The 18,646-nt window shown below is 43.2% G+C and overlaps 1 protein-coding gene across 2 annotated transcripts in view; it reads right to left on the reverse strand.

Moving 5' to 3' along the window:
- DOK7 (docking protein 7) overlaps positions 1-18,646 on the reverse strand; it is a 112,045-nt gene that overhangs the window by 74,159 nt on the left and 19,240 nt on the right. For both annotated transcript variants that reach the window (XR_012668210.1, XM_048849030.2), the window contains exons 4-5: positions 17,075-17,275; positions 665-784 (exon numbers count right to left, since the gene is read on the reverse strand). Coding sequence is in view for 1 of the 2 variants with exons in the window: in XM_048849030.2 (XP_048704987.2) it covers positions 665-784; positions 17,075-17,275 (321 nt within the window). In the remaining variant the exon portion in view is untranslated. The remainder of the gene's footprint in view (positions 1-664; positions 785-17,074; positions 17,276-18,646) is intronic.

Below are 18,646 nucleotides of genomic sequence, written 5' to 3' on the forward strand. Positions count from 1 at the left end.
TCCTTCTAACTGCGTATTACATTTCCTCACCTACTAAAACCAAAAGGTGATAGACCTCCCGCAAGATCACATCTAATTTCTCTCTGAACATTACAGTGCATGCAGCATATACCACAAAACAGAAAAAGGAATTTAATCCTTACTCACCAGAGAAGAGCCTGAACTGCAAGAGTGAGATCAGGATGAACGGGCCTGGTCCAAAGCACTAGAAGTTCATTGGGAGTTTTTCCAATGATTTCAGTGGGCTTTGGAATGGGCTTGAGAGGTCATCTAGCCCCAAAATTAGTATTCTAGGGGTTTGGCTCAGCAAAATTTTCAATATTACAACCAGCAGCCTGATTTAGATATGGATCTAGGTTCAAACTGGGACTATTCAAACCGCAGATTTGGTTTGGGCCCATCCCTATTCAGAATATTATATTTTGGTGCAGTTAGATAAGACCAGGCAAAGGCCAGCAGCAGCAGAAATATGAATGAGCTAGAGCAGCAAGGGAATCTGGGACATTCAACTGCTAAATCTGTAATGTGACATTTCAGAATGAAAATCACTTTGCACTGTCCATGCCCATCAAGTGTCTGCAAGCTGTAATTCCAATCTGAGCAATAAGTGCTAGACATGGCAAGTTCCTACTTTGCACGGTTACTCTATACTTCCTATATTAACCTGGTAGGACTGGACGCAACCCAAAAGGGCCTTTCGTCGGGGAGATGCCACGAACGATACAGTCGAACAGAAAGCTGATCTGCTCTCCTTCGGCACAAGAAAGGAAAAAAACACCAGCCCCTGAAAGAAAGCACAACATTAATACAGACTTTTCATCTGCACGCATAACAGAAACAAAGATTAAACATTTATATGTGATGATCAAAAGAATGTTGTGTGCTGTCATGAAAGAAATCAGTGAGATATATTCTGAGCAAAAAAATAAAAGGAACAAATTTAATGGCAACACATTTTGATCCGAGAAACTGTAAGCAGCAGACTCAATCATTTCTACCTTCTCAGTTAGCTTTCTGAGAGTCATGCAACCAAAAACAAATTAAACCAAGGCAAAATACAAGCGGTGGAAAACAACAGCTGCCTGTTTCTTATATTCTTATTTATACATCAACTTTCTCAGGTCAGAGCTGCATCAGTCATCTGCTTTAGAATTTAGGAGATTTGTTTACATATCAAGTATTTACTGTAGAAATCTAAGTCCTAGTTAGAGATGGGGCTGAGCAGTAAATTTCAGACCTGAACCTCTCCCAAGTTTAGGATTGTTTGGATTTGGAACATAGGAATTGCCATGCTGGATCAGAACCAAGATCCATCTAGTCCAGTATCATATCTCCAATAGTGACCAGTACCAGCTACTTCAGAGGAAAGTGAAAGGACCCCACAGTAGGCAAATGTGGGATAATCTGCTCCCCCACATTAGGTCTCAACCTGACCTCTAATAGTTAGAGATGGCTTAAGTACTGAAGCACGGAGGTTAAACCTCCCTTCTTAAATTTTTGCTAGCATTAAGGTTTGATTAAACTGAACTGAGACAGGCCTGAGTCTTGAAGCTCAGGTATGAATTTTCCCATAGTTTAAGGGGTGCTTTTTAAAGTTATATACACAACACCTACATATTGTGATGATTGGTGAGCTATGAATACCGATAGATAAACAGATCTGTCCACCGTTCTTCAGGCCCAAAACTGACCACAATCAAAGTGCAACTAAAATGCCTGTAACTGCTGGTGGTTCAAGAGCAGAAATTGGAAGAGACTCAGTATGTGTTGAGTCAGCCATGAAGGAGCAGGCTGCAATGTGGTCTGCTCAAATGTTTGGGCTGCAACCTGCCCCTGCACTTGTTGCTGTTTAGAATTCCACTGTGTGAGATCTATAAATACACAGAAGACTTGTGGCTTTAATGAAACAATGTTTTCATTTTAAAAAGTTCAGAAAACAATAAAAAGGTACAGGACATTTCTTTACTGATTATGGTTGAATCCAGTGAAGTCAATGACAAACTCCCATTGGGCCAAATTCTCTTTTCAGTGACGCCAGTGTATAGCCAAAGTAACTCCACTGAAATTAGTTAAGTTACTCCACATTCAGCCCATCTTAATTAAGAGCAGAACCTGACCTATTATTTTCAAACGGATCAGGACTTGGTCCTCAAAGAGTTATTTTTCTGCACAGTATTATAAGCTAAGAATTCTTTTACCCATTTTCCTGTGTACCCAAACAACTAGTATCAGTTCTGTGTGCCTATTATTAACAGAATGTAAGGTGATCCCATGAGTTGTCATCAGATCTTTACCCTTCATTCTGTTCTCGTATTTTGCTTTCCATTCATTAAGAATAGCACTCAGCAAACTTAGAATGAGAATCATAAATAAGTAAATAAATAAGCAAGCTTTGAGCTGCGTGTTGTGCAGAGGCTAGATAGCTCAGGGATTGCAGATGCCATACAGAATCCTTTACTTCTAGGTTGCCAGTATAAATCCAACTCAGGTCAGACATAACCAAAAAATTATCTTCTGTTGCTGTTTTTTTGCTGATCTCAGTCCAGTTCCCACTGGACAAGTGCCCACATTAGAAAAGGCTCTGCCATGACTGACAACCTCAGCAGAGACAACAATGACTGAACGGGCATCAAGACTGAACTTATTGTATGCACCACCATGAAGTGTTCCTGCAAGTTGGATTTGAGACACACTAGAAGGGCAATGTGTGGAAGTTTGTGCCCTGCAGTATGGATAAACAGAAGATTTCAGCCATTATCCTCCCTGTGACACAGGCCCGTAATCTGGGCATAATCTTTGACTCGGCCCTCTTGACACCCTTCCAGCCTGTATGTAAATCCTGTCACCTCTTGCCACAGAACATGCTCTTGTCCAAGCCCTCATCATCTCATACCACAGCTACTGTCATTTCCTTCGTTCTGGCCTTGCCTCCTCCTTCCTTGCCCCACTCAAGTCCGTTCAAAACACTGCTGCTAGAATCATCTTCCTGACTTGTTGCTCTGGGATGCCACCCCTGATAGTGCCCCTCCATGGGCTCCCACTTCCCCATCACAATAAACAAAACACCTCTGTACTCATCTTCAAGGCCCTTCACCTTTTAGTGCCATCCTGTCTATGAGATCTAGTACATAAGAACATAAGTAAGTATTCTATGGCAACGTCATCCTCCATCTTTGTTCAACAGCAGCCTTTAATAGCTGTTAGTGCACATCTCACTTAAGCACTTTTGTGTTTTCACCCATGCTGCGCTTTAGATATGGGATCTTAAATAAAGATTTCATTGTCTCTTTAAGGCACTGGCCTCTATGTGGGTTATGCAGAGTCATACCGGGGGGATGTATTGTGCTTCAGGGTGGAGGGGAAGCTCACCTTCAGGGGTTGCATTCTCCCCCTTGCATGCTAGTCCTGCTGTGTGCAAGCTTTGGGTGGGATTCAGGTGAGAATACTCCTTGCTTCCAAGGTCCTGTAGTGGCACCAAATCTTGTATAAAGGGTGTCAAATAAGGTGTCTAAGACAAGGTTATGTTTTGCTGGTTATGATTATGCTATCTATAAATACAAAAATGATCCATGCATAAAGTTATAAGTATTGGCTCTATACCAGGGGTGGGCAAACTTTTTGGCCCGAGGGCCACATTGGGGTTGTGCAACTGTATGGAGGGCAGGGTGTGCGTCCCCAAACAGCCTGGCCCCTGTTTCTGCCCCCCCCCCCACTTCCCACCCCCTGACTGCCCCCCTCAGAACCTCCAACACCTATCCAACCCCCCTGCTCCATGTCCCCTGACAGCCCCCCTGGGACTTCCACCCCCTATTCAACCCCCCTCTGCTCCTTGTCCCCTGACCACCCCCGCCCGGGATGCCCCACCCCTAACTACCCCCTGGGATCCCACCCCCTTATATAGCCCCCCCTGCTCCCTGTCCCCTGACTGCCCTCCAGACCCCTATCCACACCCCTGCCCCATGACAGGCCCCCTGGGACTTCCACTCCCAACCCTCCCTGTTCCCCATCCCCTGACCGCCCCCCCCAAGTACCTCCTCCCCATCCAACCGCCCCCTGCTCCCTGACTGCCCCCCCAGGACTCCCTGCTCCCTTACACAACCCCCCCGCTCCCTACCCTCTTACCAGCAGCAGGAGCTCGCAACCGCGCCACCCAGCCAGAGCCAGCCATGATCCCCATGCTGCCCAGTAGGAGCGGTGGGCCAGAGCACTGCCTGCACGGCAATGTGGCTGTGGGGGAAGGTGGACAGTGGGGGAGGGGCCAGGGACTAGCCACCCAAGCCGGGAGCTCAGGGGCCGGACAGGACGGTCCCGCGGGCCGAATGTGGCCACGGGCCGTAGTTTGCCCACATCTGCTCTATACTGTCTGTAGTTCAAACTTGTGCTATGCTTCTGGGTGACACCCCAGACAAGTTGGTGTCAGCTCTGCCTAGCCTGCTTGATGGCCCATTAAGGACCATCAGCTATACAACTGACCCATTGAGAGAAGGCAAACACGCCTTGTGACTCAGCAAGGTATACAGGGACATGCCTACGGACAGAACTCTGAAGTTTTTCCAGGCCATGTGATGGATAGCTTGTCTGTGGGACAAAGAAAGAAAGACCACATGGCAAGAGAATATAAAAAGCTGCTGCAGCTCCTCCATCTTGTCTTCAATCCTCCTTCATACCTCGGGAGGAACTTTGCTACACTGAAGCTTTGAACAAAGGACTGATGACCCATCCCAGGTGTGGATGTTTGTACTCCAGAGACTTGATTTGAACCTGCAATTTATTGTATCGTTGCAAGCCTGAACCAAGAACTTTGCCATTACTGTATGTAATTGATTCCTGTCAAGGTTCCTTCCCCACTCTGAATGCTAGGGTACAGATGTGGGGACCTGCATGAAAAACCTCCTAAGCTTATCTTTACCAGCTTAGGTCAAAACTTCCCCAAGGTACAAAATATTCCACCCTTTGTCCTTGGATTGGCCGCTACCACCACCAAACAAATACTGGTTACTGGGGAAGAGCTGTTTGGAAACGTCTTTCCCCCCAAAATACTTCCCAAAACCTTGCACCCCACTTCCTGGACAAGGTTGGGTAAAAAGCCTCACCAATTTGCCTAGGTGACTACAGACCCAGACCCTTGGATCTTAAGAACAATGAACAATCCTCCCAACACTTGCACCTCCCGTTCCTGGGAAATGTTGGATAAAAAGCCTCACCAATTTGCATAGACCCAAACCCTTGGATCTGAGAACAATGAAAAAGCATTCAGTTTTCTTACAAGAAGACTTTTAAAAGAAATAGAAGTAAATAGAAGGAAAGAAATCACCTCTGTAAAATCAGGATGGTAGATACCTTACAGGGTAATTAGATTCAAAACATAGAGAATCCCTCTAGGCAAAAACTTAAGTTACAAAAAGGATACACAGACAGAAATAGTTATTCTATTCAGCACAATTCTTTTCTCAGCCATTTAAAGAAATCATAATCTAACACGTACCTAGCTAGATTACTTACTAAAAGTTCTAAGACTCCATTCCTGGTCTATCCCCGGCAAAAGCAGCATATAGACAGACAGAGACCCTTTGTTTCTCTCCCTCCTCCCAGCTTTTGAAAGTATCTTGTCTCCTCATTGGTCATTTTGGTCAGGTGCCAGCGAGGTTACCTTTAGCTTCTTAACCCTTTACAGGTGAGAGGAGCTTTCCCCTGGCCAGGAGGGATTTCAAAGGGGTTTACCCTTCCCTTTATATTTATGACAATTCCATTTAACCAATTCTAGCTCTCTTCTATATCTTTTTCCATTTATGAATAAACCTTTAGATTTTAGATTCTAAAGGATTGGCAACAACGTGATTTGTGGATAAGATCTGATTTGTATATTGACCTGGATCTGGGGCTTGGTCCTTTGGGATCGAGAGAACCTTTTTTCTTTCACTGGGGTATTGGTTTTCATAATCATTTGTCCCCGTAACGAGTGGCACTGGTGGTGATACTGGGAAACTGGAGCATCTAAGGGAATTGCTTGTGTGACTTGTGGTTAGACAGTGGGGTAAAACCAAAGTCCTCTCTGTCTATCTGGTTTGGTTTGCCTTAGAGGTGGAAAAATCCCAGCCTTGGGCTGTAACTGCCAGGCTTTAAGCAATTTGTCCTGAATTGTCACTCTCAGTTGGGTCCCGCCAGAACCAGCATCATTACAAGGGGGTCAGACAATTATTTAATGATGGTAGATGTTGAGATTCAAAAAGTCAAAGCTTTATAACCGTTAAAACACAAATGGCCAACATCACACATCAAAATATACAAAGTCAATAACCTTAAATCAAACTCTAGGAAGTTCTCAAGCAGCACTTTTCTTACTTTGCTGATCTATAAATTTCTATTATTTTTGAGGGAAATATTTTAGTTGGTTTGTGTATGTACAATTAAATCGATGTTACCAACATTTACCAATCGAAATCTAATCCTTTCAAGCCTAATTATTTACAAATACATCACCTCCAAACAGGCAATTTCTCAAGATACAAAAAATTTTGCAGGGTCAAACTTATTAACACTTTGCTAGAATATGAAATTAAATAATAATAATGTGGTCAGTTTGTCAAAAAGATGAAAAATGCCCAAGAAGTCTAACTTACAGAGCAGCCTAAATTCTGAGTAAGTGAACACTTCACTGCTATTCATCATTAGGCTCTCGCATGTCTCAGGCACCTTAGTCATGCCTTAGGTTAAATAAATATTAACACACTAACCTTGTATAAATAACATGAAGGTTGATATGCAGACTAAAGATGTGAAGGCAGGCCAAAGTCAAAGCTGATTTACTCTGTGCTACTCAGTGGCATAACAAGATTGCCAGTGATGGGCATAGTCTGATTGTAGATTCAGTTTATCTTAAGCACCTCACCGGAGGTTGATTCAGGTGGCACTCAATTTGAAAAGAGGCCACATCCTTTTGGGCTTTGCCACACTGATGAACCTCAACAAATTTTATTTGTTTAGTGATCCCATTGCATGTCTCTGACTGCATGTATACAGATACAGAATCAGACATCAAAATCAGTCAGGGGAGACTAAAACACACTCTTGTCATGTCTGCTGAAAGGTGCTAATGCCTGCCCTCAAGAGTGTTGGATACTAGGTAAATCACTGAATAAAATAAAGGGGCATGCCTAAGAGCAGACACAACTGAGACTCTTTTGTAGTAAAAAAGCTGGACACAAAGTAGGGGGTTGATGCAGGAAGCCAGAGAACAAGCCTGTCTGAGGGAAAGAGTGGTGGTAATGGGTCACTAATTAGATTCCAAAAGCAGGGGCTAGGTATTGGTTCCAAGCTGTGAGAGTGAGCAGAATCAGTGTGACCCTAAAATAAAGCAGAGCTGGAGGGACAGCCATGCAGGGGACATGAAGTCCCTTCCTATCCTACACTTCTATGATTTTATGATTTCTTGGGCACAAGGCTGGAGTGTCTGTCTTGGGATTTCTACAGAAGCCCGGGTGATGTAAGTTCCTACTGCAGTTCAGGAAAACACATCTCTGACGTGTATATTTCTGTAGCTAAAACAGAAGAGATCAAGGATTACTCTAACTCTGTGCCACCGATTTCTCATCCTAACGCAATCACCGCAAAATGGTCCAGAATACTGGCTTTCCATTTGGCCAAAGGAGCAAACAACAAGAACTACAGAGGGTGAAATTCACCACTCCGCTTACAGAACCCCAGTAAAAAGGCTACAGGTGGGTAATGTACCAGGGGTTAGAGACTAAACTAATCCCACAATCTGAAGACACAATTTGAGTTAATGGGGCGAAACAGTGTCCACTGTCACTCCACACTCACCTGGCCAGGCTTCTGTGCATGGATCCTTGTAAGTGTGGATAAAACACTCCCCGTCTTCCTCACCCTCTGCAAGGTTATCAGATGCTTTAGTGGAGGTTCCTACTGCCTACCCACCAAATACTCCTTCCACTGCCATGCAGGAGTACAACAGGGCTTCCATGACATGGAGGGCCTTCTGAAAGGGGGAGAACTTCCACCAATTGCATAAAATCGGACTCAACAACCTAAAACTTAATTTAAAAATAAATCAATTCCTACCTGTGCTCCTGAGGGCTCTGATACAACAGCTACTAAATAGCCTTTTGACTTTACTAGAAGTGAAAGCAATGAATTCAGAGACCCAGTGAGAGAAAAACAGAAAGGCAATCATGTTGGCTTCTGCAGCAAAATAAATATTGATCTATTTAGGTTCTCTTATGTGCCCTTTCACAATACTGTTTGATCCCCTCCCTTAAGAATAAGTGACAACAGTGATCTCTGTCTCTTGCTTTACCAATTAAAGCTAGATTGACAATAGAGAAAATAGTAGTTTATGAGTCCTGGTAAGATGCTACATGGTGGATGGATGGACTTGCAGTGTGTTTTTCTAAATGTTAAATATGTATATGCAGGTGACTACTACTTATTTATTTCTGGTGTGTTAAATTTCTAATTGAGAAGTTCTCTGCTACTAGAAATTATACAGCTCAGTCGTCCGTTGGAACAGAGTTCACTGCACAAGCATTTGGAAGCTCAGGAATATGTGGTATGCATCACTGTAATACCATGCAGCTGTTTACTAGATTGAAGAGCTCTCTCTTCATGGGTAAGGGACTTAGTGGAAAGCAGCCTGCAGCCAATCATGCAAGACTGAAACACTAAGCCAGTCGTTAGTGACAGTTGGCAGTATGATACTGTACAATCAGTCCCCAAATGTTAAAGAGAAAGTACGATCGGGAAACCGGTGGTGAAACTAAATAATATCTTACTGAACTTTGCTTAGTGTTTTTTTAATTCTACACACAAAAGCCCACAGAAGTTGTTCTGTAATCGTACTGTGGAATGGTATGCACCAGCAAACTATTTACATGGAACCACACAACAAGTAAGACTCTGTGTGTCTGTCTGTGTAGGAGGAAGGTTCATAAGATTTCAGTGAATTTACTACACATGAAAGGTGCCATGTAGACAATCCTGGAGACCGAAGTCCACAGAAAAAGTACCACACTGCAGCAATGCAAGTTTCTTCATGCTTTCCCATCAATGTGCCTTAATCCTGACCTTGAAGGACCCCCTGTAGAGATGAGATAGCTCATTCAGGCCGTGTCCTCTCTTTTGAAACTGCATCCATTCAGAATAGGATAGTCAGCTTAACCCAGCTCACATATCCTAGACTTGCACAAAACCTCCAGGGCCCAGTCTGCAAAGGGCTAGCCATGGTAAAATGCCTGCAAGTTGGCATGGAGACTCTACACTAACCAGAACTGCCCAGAAAAGTCTTTAGCCATTACACACAATCTATGCCTCAATGATCCCCTCCTTATCATCTGTCTTCAAGAAAAGGTCTAGTGACCTCCCCATGCGGGGCTCCTCTAGTTAAATGGCCCCTTCTGCTCTCCCTTGAGCTTTATGGGGGTGCCAGCAGGCTTTTCAAGGGGCACCCACTGTAGTGGAGAAGATAGGAAGCACCCACTTCCCTTCCCCAAAATGTCAGTAAGATAACGGAAAACACTCCTGCTCCCATTGCCAGCCAGCTGCACACACCCTAGCACAGTAGCTGGCATCCTCTTAAGGGTTCTCCTCCTAGGAGATGCACTTGTGGGGAAGGTAGGGCGGCTTCAGACCTGGTTCAGGAACATTTTCCTCAGTCTTGGGCTGAAGTACACAAATGTAATAGAACCTGAGCCCATGTTGAATCTTAGTGGCTTTTTGCGCATACTACATGAATTTTTCACAGCGCCCTCTAAATCAAAAAATCTCTCGTAAAGGGTAACAATTTGTGGTCACTACAAATCTACACTATATTTGAACTAGTCATTACCAAACATGTGAGCAATTCCTTCCCTAGATAATTCTTTCAACGTATTTTGAGCCAAAACACATTTACAAAAAAATGTTGTGTGTTTGAACTTCAGCTATGGATGCATATTGTGCATGCAGTACCCCTGGCCTGAACGTACACTTGTTTGCAGCTACTGGAAACAGAACAAGAAAGTACTTTCTACTCTCCGGAACTGTAGTACAAAAATAGTGCTATTAAGGGTAAACAAATCAGAAATTAAGGAAAACTGGAGTTGGGTAGATGTTTTGTTTTGCAACTTTAAGAATAATCAGTTAGTCCCATGGAAATGCTGTTTAATTTAAAATATATTGGCAGCATATTCTTGAATATTGTCCCACCTATCTGAACTGGGCTTGTAAATCTTCTTCATGCTGGCAATTTAGTTGTGCTAAAGTGGGCTGGGTTCAAACTCCCACCTGAATCAATAATTATCATCAAAGTACACTTGTTTTAGGTTCTTCTATAGCACCTGCCAGCACAAGTTATTAGTGCCTTACCATATCAATTTATCTTCACAAGGGGAAATTATTAGGAGGAAGAAAGGCACAGAGAGTCTGTGGTAATATTCAGACCCTCTGTGTCTCAGGTCTGATGGTAACATCCAGAAATGAACTGTGTTCTCCTGAAAACCTGATGGTCCAGTGCTTTAACCGCAAGACCAACTCCTCCTCCTAATAATGAATATGTTATTGTGGAATCTATTAATAAAACCTTAAACTCACTCTTCCTCCCCAGTCAGAACTATAATCTGAGGGAACAAAAATGGATTAACAAAAAGCAAGACTACATTAGAAGACTCTACATAACACAGAGCACCATTGTTACGATGACCTAACAATTAATATTAGAATGTAGGACTTATCATAGTAACCCAAACAAAAGCACACTTCCCAATACTCTTCTTAAGGTGAGTTTATGGAGGTTTTGGAGAACATAGGCAGCCAACTTGTGTAAATATACACTTTCAGCTCTTTTTGTAACCAGATTTCTTGTTCTATAAAATTAATATGTCCCTTTAACTGGTTGTCTTCATTAACTAGCCCAGTTTTGATAGTACAGGACAGTAAAAAAGAATAAGGGATGAGGAGATGGAGAGTTAAATATATGCATGAGGATGGTCTCTTCTGTGCCACCATTTTTTCCTACAACAATCAATTAGAGTAACATTCTACGTAGGTAGCGATTCAGAAAAGCATCCCTGCTTGGGACAGCACTTAAGCACATTCTTAACTCAGACTTAAAATTAAGCATATGCTTAAATGCTGTTGTGTGTAGGGATGTTCTTAAGTGCTGTCCTGAACCAGGGTCTCACTGGGTATGTCTACTCTGGAATTAGACACCCACGGCTAACTTGGGCTCACAGGGCTCAGGCTAAAGGACTGTTTAATTGCAGCATAAACATTTGGGCTCAAGCTGTAGCCCGAGCTCTGGGACCCTCCCCTCCCACAGAGTCCCAGAGCCTGGGCTCTAGCCCAAGCCCAAATGTCTACACTGCAATTAAACAGCCCCTTAGTCCAAGCCTCACAAGCCCAAGGTTTTTAATTGCAATATAGACATACTGTTGATAATGTTTTGAATGTTGCTAATGGCAGATAATAGAAATATGGCATTTATTTATTTATTTTATTTACAATGGCAGATTTTTTTTTGTGCAACTTATGACAAATGAATGCACAAGTTCTTGCTCTTTAATAGCACATGTACGACTTGCAGACCATGGCACATCTTTCAGTGGGAATTGTGGGCATTCGGGACCTGGATATATCAGCTACACACTCTTGATAATAGATCAGTGTCCCCCCGCCCTGCCCAGCAAAAACACCAAAATAAAAATATATGTAAATATTACTTTTAAAAATAAAAATGAAAAAAGTCTACAGGGTTCTTCTTAGCCTGGTCTCCCACTGATTTTCCAACATATTCAGTAAACATGGATACTGCTCATGGCGGACTCTGCATCAGATGACATACTGCACATTCAGTTACACCAATAAAACTCATACTAGATTAAGGCTAAAACATACTTTGTGGGTTTTTTTTAACATGGATTACAGAGCCATAGCAACACTAACATTCACAACACCAGACATTGATAAATAGTTGACGACCATCCAGAACTCAGACACTTCACCTGCACAGACTTAACCATGTGTTTAAAGACCATTTTAATCAACATCATATCAAGAAGTACAGCATATCTTCCTGGGTCTGTGAAAATGCCCCTTTCAATAGGGGACAGCAGGCCTATTTCTTTTCTCACTGATAACAGTTTTACGCTAACTTCAGTGGCAATACTTCTGATTTACCCTGTGTAAGTCGGGAAAATCAAGCCCTTTATGTATCCTAGGACACTCACGTGGCTAAAGGTATAAACACCAATCGTTAAACTAAAAGTTTATTTACTATGTGATAGACCCTCAGTAATAAGCACTTTGCTAACTGTGCAAAAAATTAGTGGCCTACACCTTTCTTTTGAAAGACTCAAGAGATGATGTAGCAAATTCTATATTGCTGAAATGTCATTCTTGAAAAATAAACTACAATGCGTTTACTTCTACTGTATGAAGTATACACATAAAACTAAACTCCAATTGACAAAAAAGAATACATTACATTTTGAGATGCTTTATATCCTTAAGTTATCATTTTTGTTTATTTTGTTCATTAATTTTCACCATTTTAGTGAGTCTGTATTTTATTGAATAAAGCAATAGTGCATGAAATATATATAGCACAGATTCTTGATTAATAACATCTCATTAATAAGAAATGTCTGAGCATCTCCTATATATCCTTAGTAATATACTATGACATTAATATATACTTCATTATTCACTACAAACAAACCCACAATATTTGCTAGTTCCTACACAATATATTTAATAAAGTGGACAATACAAAACTTGTAAGGTCTATACACACTTACACAGTCATGTTTCAACATCAACATATTAAATAACATCACAAAGATCAATCACTCTGACTCTGTCCTTTTCTATCAGTACATCACACTGAGAAAATACATAGAACTCTTAAATAATGTACCCTGGGACTATATTCCTTTTCAAATTGTAACTAAAGATTATTAATACACTATAGATAATAAACAGTATATATCCATTTCCATTACAGAACATAAGGGGGAAAGGTTAAGGCTGGCTTGGTACTACAGATCAGGTACTGGAGTGGATTGTGTGGTACTAGGAATTGGCTGGTCCAATTATCTATTCATTTCTAGTCTTTCTAACGTTTAGGGGAATATTTCTTACAGGTATATAATTTTTGTAAAGAAAGTTTAATTTAGGGGTAGTGAGGGGGTATAGCTGGACTCCGCTGAAACACATTTTCACCCTTTACTCTTTTATAACGGTTTGTGAATAATCAGTTTCAGTTCACTTTATGAGAGCATGTGTATGGGCCAAATCCCACCCTGAGGTGTCTAGGTGCCAAAATTCCCCAGACAGCAGAACCCAAGCAGTTCCACTGCCAGAGGTGGGAGGGTGAAGATTTGGAGAAGCCATACAAGAGGTGCATACCCTCTACATGGCATAGATCTCAGCTCCATGGGGCCTCTTTGTGGAGAAGTGTGCAGAGCGCATTCGGAGGCAGACACAGTTGAGCCAAGCATGGGACCAAGCCAGAAAATCTACAACTACCTTACAGTCCTTTGCCTTCACCCCATAGATGGGGCCACAGAGCCTAATACTGTTATCCGGGTGGAAAAGCCTCTATAGGATATCGATGCTGCCACTCTGTGGCCTTTGGGTGTGAATTTCTCCCCACCCTCTCTGGGGAGCTCATCAGTGACCAGTCAAGTCCTCGTGCTGAACATCAATGACTGGATTGTCCCCTAACTCAGTGGTTCTCAACCAGGGGTCCGGGGCTCCCTGGAGGGCCATGAGCAGGTTTCAGAGGGTCTACCAAGCAGGGCTGGCATTCGACTTGCTGTGGCCCAGGGCAGAAAGCTGAAGCCCCAACACAAGAGGCTGAAGCCTGGGGCCCCATGCCCCACCGCCAGGGGCTGAATCTGAAGAGTGAGCAACTTAACTTCATGGGGCCCCCTGTGGTGTGGGGCCACAAGCAGTTGTCCTCTTTGCTACCTCCTAAACACTGGTTCTGGCTTTTATATGCAGAAAAATGGTTGTTGGGGCACAGCTGGGCTGTGGAATTTTTAAAGCATGTTGGGGGGGCCTCAGAAAGAGAAAGGTTGAGAACCCCTACCCTAACTGAAGGGACATTCACTATTCCTTACAGAGCTGCACTCTGGGAACACTTCATGTCCTTGTATGTCCTCTTGTAGCAGCAATGTTACACAATGAGGTGGTTTGACCGCAGGAGTAAACAGCACCATGGCATAAATTTACTGGCCAGCTATGAGACAACCAGCACAAATGCCTTCCCCAAAGTACTCAACTCCTTGCATTTCCCAGATTTCTTGGCTTAGTCAGGCAGCCAATGAAGAAACATCCTTCCAGAGCAGGATGGCTGCTAAGTAAGCATTTTCATTTTGGTCTTCACTTACCCCTAACATTTCTACTGTCAAGAAAGAAAACTACAAATGGAATTGCATTCAGTCATTCTCTTCTCATGTACACTAAGTAGCAGTAAATCTCTCTGCTTTACACCCATGGTAATAACATTCTCCTCTTCTCAGCTAAGCAAAGCACCAAACAAATCAACCTTTTAAACAATGCAGATTTCAGATACATTTTTAGTGGTTACTGGAGACTCTCTGTGGGAAAGGGAGGGGAAGGCACCAAAGAGAAGTGCTGAGGTTTTGTTAGTTACAGGCATGTGAGGCCTGGACTTCATATTAGTTTTCTATTGGCCAGTAAGGTACAAAAACTGCCATTTTCACTTTTGAGAAATTTCAGGAAAATATTCGTTTTTTTCCAGTGAAATTTGCAGAAAACAAAACACTCTGAAGCCAACATGTTCCAATAGCAACATCCCACAAACCACAGAACTGCTCATCAAGACAACATTTAAAGCCCCCATTGCTCAGAGAGGGAAGGAGAATGTCTTCTCCTGAGGCATCTGTTTGAAGAGTCAGGGGGGAAAATTGAAGCCAAAGCATCACATCACTTTTGTACCATTTATCTAGTACAAATCACAGCATTTCTTATCTCCAAGAGAGCCTTAGTTCTAAGTGAATACAGTACTCCATTCAAACAGTGAAATGATATACTCTCTCTTTTGAGGTGCTTATGTTAATAAAGATTAATACCTGATTTAATCTACCAATCTGTTACTAAATTTATTTAAAGGTTGCTTGGCATTTCCATGATAATTCCCTGCAGTGTGGGGATGAGAAGCTAAATATTGCAGCTGTTTCATATTTCATCAGTTCAAAACTTGGTACTCTGTACAAATGGTCAGGAAACAGCAACAGCTTCTAAAGGACTTTTCACTCCATTTTAGATGCTTGTGCAGAAACTCTACACAGTAAACTGCTCCATTCAAAACCTAAATACATTTAGCATTTTCAACAAGTAACTAAGGGCCACATTTTCTAACGCAAACTCTGAAATTACTCCTGCAGTGCAGCATACACGTATGTTTAAACACACAACCATCAATTGCATATGAACAGTTTTTTGCACATGCAAATCAAGTAGCTGCACCTCTGATTTCATGACCTGAAAGTGAAAATGGATATGCACATAACTGACAAGCACAGTTCCAAAGTTTGCTTTTGAAAATATGATGCTAAAGGACTATTTGGATTTGGCATCCTGCAAAATTATATTAGAGTGATTGATGTAATTTTGATCAACTGATAGATTTGAATGGATAGATTGATATGATAGTTTAGTAAAATAAATAATACACTGAGACTTGGTTCCAGTAGTGGATTAATGCACAGGCTCACAGGGCCCATGTTCCAGGGCCCCGGCAAATTTGAGGGCTCCTGCAGGAGCACCAGAACCTGGGTAGAAGTAGGGGAGGGGCCGCCAGCAACAGAATCGTGTCCCCTCCCCCTGCTCCTCCTCGTCCCCCTGAGGCCCTGCCCCCTGTCCAGGCTGGAGCCTGACCATGGTAAGAACCGCCCAGGGAGCATGGGCCACTGTGAGGAGCCCCTGGCCTGTGTCTCCACCACCCAGGGCAGCTGGAGGGTCCAGGGCTCCCTACAGAGTGGCCCAGGCTCCCTGGGTGGCTCTTACCACAGCCCAGCTCTGCCGGTCTCCAGCTCGGCCAGGAGGCAGGGCCTCAGGGAGGAGGAGCAGGGGCAGGGGCAGGGCCCCGTAGCGAGGGGGGCTAAGGGCCACCTCAGGCCCCACACTGGGAAGAGGCTGGCGCCACTAGCAGGGGCTACACTTCACAGTGCGGGGAGCTGATCACCTTATCTCCCCCCACTGCGAAGCACCCTGCCACTGCTGCTGCGAGCCTGCACAAAGCTACTACACCCATGTCAAAAAATGGGTGGGTGGGCATGGCCCCTCTGACTCCCCTGCCCCCCTGCCCTGCCCAGTTCTGGTGCCCCAAGACCCCCCATAGTGTGGGGAGCCCCAATGTTCTTTGTGCCCAGGGCCCTAATAAATCTTAATCTGCTTTTGATTGGTTCCGAAGACATTTCTCTGAAATACCCAGAATCACTAAGTTGTGTAATAACTAACCTATATAACCACAGGATTTTATTTTCATTATCCTTGTCCTCCCTCCCCCTTTCCTTCTTTTGTTTCTTACATGCCTTTGTTTTTTCTCATCTCAAATTAGACTATAAAACTCTTCAAGGCAAGGACTGTCTCTTACTTATTGTCTGCAAAAACAGAACCTTGATTCTGGTTGTATTGAGTCCTAGAGGAAACAACTATCCTCTACTACAATACAAATGATAATATAATCTTAGTTTAATAGATTTAAGGCCAGAAGGGATCATCTAGTCTGATCCATAGCACAGGCCGTAGAATTTCATTCAGTTATTCTTGAACTGAGAGCAAAAAGTTGTGTTTGACTGAAGTATACCTTTCAGAAAGGCATCCAGCAATATTCACGCAACATCCATCACACCGATACTATTTTTGTCTGCATAACAGTGCTCAGTCCTGCAGCTTCTTGCATACATGAGTAGTCCCACTGAAGTCAATGGGACTACTCATACAAGAAGAGCTTCAGGATTAGGTCCCTAACTTGCACATTAATCAGACTGGTATTTATTTATCTGCAAATAGATTTTAAAAAACTAGAATGACAGTTTCCATTTGTACTTACAGAAGCCGCACCTGGTGCCCCCTTCAAAGATGAATCCATTAGGGACCGCTCCATATCGGCGCAAATCTGAGAGCTTCCACTGCCCCATGACCGTGGGTGGAAGGTCTTTTACGAGGACTAGAATGTCATTGCAGAAGTGAAGAGTAGCCGGTCCACTCTCCAGCTTAGTGCCAGGTGCTACAGCAACATGAAACCTATGAACTATTCGTGGGCAAAAAAAAAAAAAAATACAAATAAACCAATTAATTATGGTAGCAAGCAGGAAAAAAAACAAGCATGTTTGTAACAGAAACCAGTTTATTTAATAGTATTGTGTAGACTGAGTCCTAGCTACTATGCCATTTGGATCTACTATTATCAGATAAGGAACTCAGAGCATTTTTTTCCCCTCTAATAGTTCTGGGTAGCACCCAGATATCTTGGCAATGGCAGTATGGTTGCCAACCCTACAAGATTGGTCTGGCGTCTCCAGAAATTAAAGATTATGTCGTGTGATTAAATCTCCAGGAATAAGTCCAACCAAAACTGGCAACCCTAAATGGCAGTCATGGATCACTTGCACAGATATTAGGCCAATTTAGCTTTTGGAGCAATGCATTTAGGCTGTGAGCCATAGTTCAGCAACATGACTGATTAGAGACAGCTTTTCCCAAACATCCTTAAAGGGTGATGTGTTCCTCAGTGGTCTCGTTTCCTACCCCTGTTGCCTTCCCCAAATGATTCACCTCATGTTTAACCATCAGGACTCAAGGACAAATATATTCATCCCCAGATAACTGCATTCCAATAGGGAGTAGAATCCTCCAGACATCTTGGCCACACCCTACCTCAATTCCATTGAGAAAAGGAGTACTTGTGGCACCTTAGAGACTAACAAATTTATTTGAGCATAAGCTTTCGTGAGCTACAGCTCACTTCATTAGATGCAGTCCATTCCATTCCATTCCACTGATTGCTCAACTCTTTGCTGAACCTCTCCCCACCTCCTTTACCCTCCTTCTTCAAAATGAACCCTCCTCCTCCGCCATGTCAGGCCTCCATAGGCGCTTGCGTTGCTGCTGAAATTGGAGGGTGTGAATGGAGGGCCTCACTTTGACATTTCCTGCTCTCACCCTCCAGCCTGCTCTTTAGAAAGAAGCCACTGAGTGTTGACCCCTCTCTCTGGCTGTTCTGAGTTGCTCTGACGTTTCCTAGGCTGAAGGCAGGACTAGGAGCTGACTGATCAGGAGGATACCCCAAGAACTAGATAGGGGTTCACTTTAGGCACGGGGTTCTACCCATCCTATTCTCACAACAGTCACAGACTCTCCTCCCCACATGTACTATCCATGTGGTTCAGTAGACAGGGCAGCAGGCTAGGTTCTATTCCCAGCTATGCCACTGACTCACTCTGCCACCTTTGACAAGTCATCCCCAATCTTAGTGCCTTGGTTTTCCTACATGTAAAATGGGGATAATGACGCTTACCCACTTTTGTGAAGCGCTTCGGGATCTATGGATGAAAGGTGCTGAGTACTGTTGTTATTGCTGTATCCCAGGAAGTTAGTGGATTCTCAGGTGACAGATACCTCG

Source organism: Caretta caretta, chromosome 4 (genome assembly GCF_965140235.1).
Source record: "Caretta caretta isolate rCarCar2 chromosome 4, rCarCar1.hap1, whole genome shotgun sequence".
NCBI lineage: Eukaryota > Metazoa > Chordata > Testudines > Cheloniidae > Caretta > Caretta caretta.